Below are 6,430 nucleotides of genomic sequence, written 5' to 3' on the forward strand. Positions count from 1 at the left end.
CAACTAAAGACGAAACTCTGGTCGGCAGACGAGTGCGAGGGGTGGAGGGGGGGTGGGGGGGTGGGAGGGAGGTGGAGGGAGGGGGTTAAGGCGAGCGAGATGTAGGTTTGGATGTTGCTACATTCTTTTTGCCTGTAGGTTTTCGTGTCACACGCAAATACACACACAACAACACACACATACACACATACACTTGCACGCACGTTCACACACATTAGAAGTCGTGAGCTGACCGCATTTGCGCCGAGTTACACAAGACACGCTGGGATAATTGGCGAGGGAAGTGTTATAATAAGTCATTTCTACGCTTCACCGAAAAGAAAAAATAAAGAAATTAAGTAAAAGGAACGGCGGGTTAATAGAGTGGAAGCTTATCAACGCGTGCCACAATCTGTCATAATCCCGTGCCAGAATTTAAGACAAAAACGCAGCGCGCAAACATTTGATTCGGTCCCTCCATCTTCACTCGCATTTTCCTATCCGCCGACGAATAAAAAACGAAAATAAATAAGAAAAGATTATATATAAAAAAAAATAGTTATCGAAACAGACAAGAGAAAAAGAAATAAAATATATATATCACCGAGAGAACAAGGCTTGTTGGTCTCTTAAATGTAAACAAAGAAAGTGTAGGAAAACCTTCCCTTCTAAACAGATGTGCTAGCCTCGGACCCTTAAGCGAGTGAACGGCCTATCAACTGAGGAAACCTAGAGAAAATATTTAGGTTCTGCGTGTAAATCCGACAGCTTTTGGTCGTTTATAATAATAAAAGGGGAGTTAGATTCTAGCACGTGATGATATAAATACGTCTTCCTTTAGAGCGAAAGGGAGAGGCTGAATGGAGATTTTTGTCAAATGTCTGAGAGAGAAAATGATTCATTCTTGTCCTACATTGCTGACGAATGGTGGCTCTTGCTCACGGAAATGATGTGATGACCACATCTGTCCGCCAAGTGAAATGATGATATATATATGTGTTTTTCTCCCTCTCTCTTTTCCTTCTTATTTTTTTTATTTTATGTAAATGAAGCATTGATCTAGATATAAGCCGATAGGTGTGTCTGGGTGTGTCTGTGTCTGTGTGTATATGGACAAGTAACTTATTCCTTGTAGAAAGATGTCTTCGTTGATTTTTTTTTCTTTTGCGGGTTAAGTAAGGTTATAGCGACAAACGTGAATGCAGTTAAGAACTATTTACACAGATAATAATCGTTTTTCATATCCAACTCTATTAATTTAACCGATGTTAACCGAGAAGGAAATCATATTTAGATTCTAGCGACTCTAAGCGAAATCTTGTATAAACATATAAAAACGATATGATCTTTGACATCAAACGCCCTTCGATGATAAATCAAAAGGAAACACTTTTCAATTTTTTCGCAAATCATCTTTAGATAAACCTATGAAAGAATATCTCCTAAATCAAGATGGAGACTAGAATCCAACTGGCGAGAACCTAATAACACTGACCACTAAATCAAAATGAAGACGAGAACTTAATAACACTCGCCACTAAACCAAAATGAAGACGAGAACTTAATAACACTCGCCACTAAATCAAAATGAAGACAAGAACTTAATAACACTCACCACTAAATCAAAATGAAGACGAGAACTTAATAACACCCACCACTAAATGAAAATGAAGACAAGAACTTGATAACACTCACCACCTTTCCTAAACCAAGATGAAGACTAGAATCCAACTGACAGGAACTTAATGACACTGACCACTAAATCAAGAAGAAGACAAGAACTGAATAACACTCACCACTAAATCAAGAAGACAAGAACTGAATAACACTCACCACCTTATGTTGAGCGAGGCATCTTGGCGTACCATTGTGTCAGCGGGTTCTCTATGTCTTCCGTCTTGCTGTCGTTACCAAGTCGCTCCACTGAAGCTCTGGTCGCAGGTAGGCTCACGTAGGCTCTACCCGTTACAGTGCTACGATCAGTATATATCTTTATAGGATATATATATATATATTTTTTTTTTAAGGTGAAGAAAAAACAACTGTCCGGATGATATGTATTCTTTTCTTTTCACTGTCACTATTATCGTGAGAATTCGATCGAAAAGATATAAATAAATAAGAAATAACTTTATATCATCTGAGGATGTTTTTCTTCAAGAGGTTCGATGTCGCGACCATCCTCTACCACTCGTTAGTTTTCCACTGATATATTTCCAAAATGATTAATATAAATATATATTCATATATACACAAAATTAACAAATAAACACTTCCGCGAGCCACAGGTCGAACGGCGACCGAACGGCGCTCAGTTCACAGGTCAAGCCGCTTCGAAGCAGACGAACGTTTCAAACCAAACCTTCGCTCTTCTCTCTGCTGGCGCTTGCGTGCGTGCAGGATCTCTTGTTGTCTGAGCCCTTCCTTCGGGAGTCTTCCTTCTGCCACTCGACGTCGTGGAGAACGCCTTCTGGCCCTTGTAAGTGGCTCGCTCTCGCTCGTGTGTTGTGTGTGTATGTGTGTATGTGTGGAGAAGACGCGCGGTTAGGAGCGGCGCTTGGCACGATATGTTGTGGCAGCCAAGAGGTGCCGCCAACGTTATATTGAAGTGGTACCCAGGTGGCACTAGTGTGCCCCACCACGCACGCACGCGCACTCGCTCCCTGGGCCTCGGCTGATACCAAGGGGCACAAGGAACAACGTCGATGGTGTTGGGACACGCAGAGCCCGGAAGCGACTAAGCACACGGGCATTGGAGTGACATATATCAACTTAATGTTGGAAATATCATGTAGGAAAGTAGAACTGCTCTACTCTCGGTGGGGGTGGGAGGGGGGGATGGTCATGCACTACATAGGCTTATTAATATGTCTGTGCATGCGTATGCTTATCTATCCTTTCTGCAAGCAGGAGCTATATCAATGCATATAAATAGACGCATTGCCAAACATGCACATACATATATAGATAGATAAAGATAGATAGATAAAGATAAATAGATATCGATAGATAAGTAGATAGAATATATTTCTCTATATAGAGATCTAGATGGATCTAGTTATAAACATTGCTAGCTAGTTAGATGGTATGCATGTATGTATTTATTTCTATGTATATACATACACATTTCTGTATGTGTTTGTGATTGCACTGACACACACACATATACACACACACACATACATACATGTCTCTCTCTCTCTCTCTCTCTCTCTCTATATATATATATATATATATATATACACACACACACACATACATATATATATATATATATATATATATATATATATATATATATATATATATATATATATATATATATCTTTGACCGTAAATGCAGTATCCAAATCTCGGGAATGATCTAGCCCGTTGTGAGTCATGACGTCACACCTCAGCATATGGATCACGGACCGGAGGGGGGAAGGGAGGAGGGGAGAGGAGGAAGGGGGGGAGGGAGAGACGAGGGCGGGAATGGGGGGTGTGGGAGAGGTGTTGGGGAATCCCCCTGACCTCCCCTCCGTGTCGCAGGTGCACCTGAGCGTGCCAGGGAGAATTGGAAGCAGGTGTTTCTCAAGAGGCGGAAGTGAGGGGCACGTGCGCGGCGCGAACGAGGAGTGACCAATAACAAAGGAAACGAAGAGATACGCCGATTTTTTTTCTTTTCTTTTCTTTTCGTGCTTTAATTAAGGATTTTTTTTTCTTTTTTTAGTTTCCGGAGAAATTATAGTTCGTCCTGATTATGTCAAAAGATCGGGAAATAAGACTGTGATAAAAAGTGAAATTAAAGGTACGGATTCTTGATTTTTTTTTTTTTTTAGAAATTAAATTACCATAATAAAGCCATAACCAAGCCCCCCCCAAGAAAAAAATCACCCCACTTAATAAATTAAAAAAAAAAAACTAACTGGAATATTCCCTATTTCACCTCGATGTGAAATATTCAAAACATTGACAACAAATTAAAACTAAAATCAAAAATACAAATCGTGATTATTAGGACACTCGAATATCTCATAAGAAACCGACACCTGAGCTTAAAAATCATCTCCACCTCCCCCCCCCCCTTTCAAAAAAAAAAAACGAATACTGACAACCTTAGTACCTCCATTCCTTCTTCTGACCTGCTGACCTTGTCTGTCCTGACCTTCGATTGGCATGACGTGCCAGCCAGCCCTCGATCCGACCCTAGCCCACGTGCTGGCCTCCTTCGGGTGATGTTTATTGCGTCATCAACACCCCCCTCCTCCCTCCCTCCCTCCCTCCGCCTCCCCCCCTCCTCCTAGCCGGGCGCTGCGCAGATGCATGCGTGGGTGGAGGGGGGGAGGGAGGGGGGTTATATTTGGTCTTGTTTGGGTGTGGGCTTTGATTGGGTGGGCGTGGTTTGGTTTGGATATATGGGCATGGGCTTTTTTAGGATGTGCTTTTTTTCTCTCTCTCTCTTTTTCTCTTTTTCTCTCTTCTCTCTCTCTCTCTCTCTTTCTCTCTTTATATATATATATATATATATATATATATATATATATATATATATATATATATATATATATATATGTATGTATGTATGTATATATGCATACATACATGTGTGTGTGTGTATGTACATATATATGTATATATATATATATATATATATATATATATATATATATATATATGTATGTATACATGTATGTATATATGTATGTATATGTAGAGAAAGAGACAGCGACAGCATCCAGAAAATAATGCATCGCAACCCTTAACTTCCACTAAACCCAAACCACAGCATCGACCAGCATTATGTAGCGCATTGCAAGAAAGGGGAGACAAATAAAACAGATCGGGAATCATTGGCACCGCGACACCTGACCCTCTGTGACACAAATATTATTACGAGCAAAAACAAGGTCATTGGATGGGACTGTCGCCAGGCGGGGGTAGGGGGTAGGGGGGAAGAACACGGACGTTAGAGTAGCGAGCGAGAGAGATCTCATGGGGACGGACTTATCGTTCTGTCATTCACGTGGCGATGCTGGTGTGTACTGCGTCTTGTAGGTGTCTTGTAGGGGGGGCGGGGGGGTCTGTGTGCTTGTGTCTTGTAGGGGGGGGGGTCTGTGTGCTTGTGTCTTGTAGGGGGGGGGGGAGTCTGTGTGCTTGTGTCTTTTGCGTGTGTAGTGTTTTGTGTCTTTTATGTTTGTGGTGTTTTGTTTCTGTGTTTGTTTGTGTTTGTTTTGTTTCGTTTGTCTTCCCTGTGTGTGTGGATATGTGTATGTATGTGTTTGTATGTTTGTGATGATTGACTGGATATGTTTGAGAGGGTAAGTCTATTCATATAGCGTTTATGGAGGTGTACTTGTATATATTTGCATATACATATATATACGTAAGTATATGATTGCATATGTATGGAATATATATGTGACTATATTCCTCCATACTTATATACTGACAAAAACCTACTTCTCCTCTCTCTCCAGCACCTCCTCTTCCACCTCCTCCACCTCCACCACCACCACTACCACTACCTCTACCTCCTCCTTCTCCACCTCCTCCACCTCCACCACCACCACCACCAATCCACCTCCTCCTTCACCACCACCACCACCACCACCAATCCACCTCCACCATCACCACCACCAATCCACCTCCACCACCACCACCTCCACCTCCACCTCCACCTCCACCTCCACCTCCACCTCCACCTCCACCTCCACCTCCACCTCCACCTCCACCACCAATCCACCTCTACCACCACCACCACCACCTCCACCTCCACCTCCACCACCAATCCACCTCCACCATCACCACCATCACCAATCCACCTCCACCTCCTCCTTCTTCTCCACCTCTACCTCCTCCTTCTCCTCCTCCTTCTCTACCTCCACCACCAACACCACCACCACACCACCACCACCACCACCACCTCCTCCTTCTCTACCTCCACCACCAATCCACCTCTACCACCAATCCACCTCCACCACCTCTTCCTCCTCCTCCTTCCTCGTCCTCCTCCTCCACCTCCTCCTTCCTCCCGCCTCCTTCGCTTCACTTCGCATGTATCACGTGACCACCTGCAGATAGCCTAGATAGCCCAGTGACACTCTGCCTGGTTTACGGGTTTGAATAATTGGCATATTTGGCGGGTTATAATGGACTCGTTACACCACGCCGATTGATTTAGGCGAGGGAAGACTGAAGAGGGAAAGAGGGAGGGAGAAAGGGAGAGGGAGAGGGAAGGAGAAAGGGAGAGGGAGGGTGAAAGGGAGAATGCGCTTTCCCTCTTTCCCCTGCGACCTTGCGCTGTCGCCATTTCTCTTTCTTCTCCCTTTCAACTTATCTTTCCCTCTTTTCCATTCGCCCTTTATCGTGTCTCACTCCCTCTTTCTCTCTCCATCTTCCCACTCCCACTCTCGCCCCTCACCCACTTCCCCTCCACTCTTCTTTCCGGCCCCGACCTCATTAGCTACAC

The 6,430-nt window shown here is 43.4% G+C and overlaps 1 protein-coding gene across 7 annotated transcripts in view; it reads right to left on the minus strand.

The window, feature by feature from the left end:
- The window catches only part of Asator (tau-tubulin kinase asator), a 185,279-nt gene extending 182,702 nt beyond the window's left edge, over window positions 1-2,577 (minus strand). For 2 of the 7 annotated variants that reach the window (XM_086534397.1, XM_086534396.1), the window contains exon 1: window positions 1,813-2,562. In XM_086534397.1, coding sequence (XP_086390523.1) covers window positions 1,813-1,847 — 35 coding nt within the window. In that variant the 5' untranslated portion in view covers window positions 1,848-2,562. Of the gene's footprint in view, window positions 1-1,812 lie in introns of all 7 variants that reach the window. The other 5 variants (XM_086534391.1, XM_086534394.1, XM_086534392.1 and 2 more) reach the window with 4 other exon arrangements.
- Between the last annotated feature and the right edge of the window lie 3,853 nt (window positions 2,578-6,430).

The sequence above is a fragment of the Penaeus japonicus genome, unplaced genomic scaffold (assembly GCF_977035675.1).
Source record: "Penaeus japonicus unplaced genomic scaffold, GWHDUDI00000001_assembly GWHDUDI00000041, whole genome shotgun sequence".
Lineage (NCBI taxonomy): Eukaryota > Metazoa > Arthropoda > Malacostraca > Decapoda > Penaeidae > Penaeus > Penaeus japonicus.